This window comes from Austrofundulus limnaeus, unplaced genomic scaffold, assembly GCF_001266775.1.
Source record: "Austrofundulus limnaeus strain Quisiro unplaced genomic scaffold, Austrofundulus_limnaeus-1.0 Scaffold432, whole genome shotgun sequence".
In the NCBI taxonomy this organism is placed as follows: Eukaryota; Metazoa; Chordata; class Actinopteri; order Cyprinodontiformes; family Rivulidae; genus Austrofundulus; species Austrofundulus limnaeus.
The window spans coordinates 287,430-288,947 of record NW_013952834.1 but is presented as its reverse complement, the minus strand read 5'-3'; the positions used below and the strand labels follow the sequence as shown (position 1 = coordinate 288,947).

The following is a 1,518-nucleotide window of genomic DNA, read 5'->3' as shown; positions in this document are numbered from 1 at the left end:
ACTGTGCTTTACTAGTTAGGTTTAGAGGTTTGGTGTGAATTAAGTTTTGGTTTAGGTTAGGGTTAACTATAGACCAATAAATGTTAGTTTTAAGGAAAATGTCTGGGTTAGGCATAAATACAGTTACAAAAATGAATGATAGTCAAAACAAAGTCCTCAGTTTGATGCAAGTACAAGGATGTGTGTGTGTGTTGGGGAGGGGAGGATACACCAAAATATCTTTTATCCTTGACTAATTTACCTCAGGTCTCTGTGGCTCCTGTCCTGATGGAGCACATTGACCATGAGTCTATGTTTAGCACGACTGAGAGGATATGAAACAAGTTCCATCTACGGCCTTCCTTCTTATTGATGGCTTAACAAAGTGGCAGGAGTGGTGGTGGACGTTAAAGAAATGGAAAAAATAGGGGTTGATGCTTATAGGCACCAGAAAAATAGATCGAGTCTGTGAAGCTTTGACATACTTTGGTTTGAAGATGTAACGTGTTCCTACACGCTGGACTGATTAGTCTAAAAAAMAAAMAAMMAAMMAAAAAAAAACAAACAAACATCTGAAAGGCTCGATGCAAATTTGTGTACCTTGCCGTCTATTTTGTAGCAGTTTTCTTGGGCGTTCATCTTGATGAACTTGCCATCAATCCCCTGGAAGACGTAGAGGATGTCCCGCACCAGCGCCGCCTCGTTGACCTCACCTATAGCAATGAGTGAAATGAGTAATGGGTCAAAGTTAAAGAGTCTGGAACAAAAAGTAAAGTGTGGGATGCAGAAACAGTTGCAGATCTCAAAACAACATGCAACTATGAGATTAAAATGTGTATATATTAAATCTCACCAGTCGCTTCGCCATCTCGGCGAGGACGGACCAATCTGCTGGAGGGAACTGGTGGCCCGAGGGGTGGCCGAGTTGTGGGCGGGCCCAGAGCAGATGAAGGCGAGGAGGTGATAGGAAGAGCCCAGGCTAAGCGTGAGCCCAGAGGCTGAGCAGCTGCAGACTGAGGAGGTTGACTAAAACACAGAAATTGTTGTGAAAGATTTTCTTAATCCTGTTGCATGAGCTGAACAAACAAGCTTTTTGTTTTAAGCTGTGAAGCAGCGTTTCTTGGTGCTAAACCTTGTCAGATATGAGTCAAAAATATCAGGACAGCCTTTTATTTCAGAAACAAAAAGGGAAATGAAATATCAGAAAACCAGCAATGAGTGTGCATGTGTGTGTGTGTGTGTGTTTGTTTCTGGTGATATTTGGGGGCAATTTTAAGACAAAACGCCTACATTTGGAAACAAATGGTGCATTTGTAGCCTGATCCTTGCCTTCTTACGCAGCTCCGCTCAATTCTAGTTTCCCTTCTCTGCTCCGTCTGGGACTTCTCCCATTAACAAGGATTTCGTTGGCAGATTTTTAGCCGGGCCAATCAGAGAACAGAACGTCAATTTTCTGTGCAGTGTCTGCTTGTAGTTTATTTTACCTGGGCCAATCAGCAAACAGAAGGCGTGATTTTGAATGATGTCGATGTTCTGCGT

At 42.7% G+C, this 1,518-nt stretch overlaps 1 protein-coding gene across 1 annotated transcript in view; it reads right to left on the bottom strand.

Moving 5' to 3' along the window:
* tubgcp3 (tubulin gamma complex component 3) overlaps positions 1-1,518 on the bottom strand; it is a 19,823-nt gene that overhangs the window by 13,498 nt on the left and 4,807 nt on the right. Inside the window, exons 6-7 of the mRNA XM_014024628.1 lie at positions 833-1,005; positions 580-692 (exon numbers count right to left, since the gene is read on the bottom strand). Coding sequence (XP_013880082.1) covers positions 580-692; positions 833-1,005 — 286 coding nt within the window. The remainder of the gene's footprint in view (positions 1-579; positions 693-832; positions 1,006-1,518) is intronic.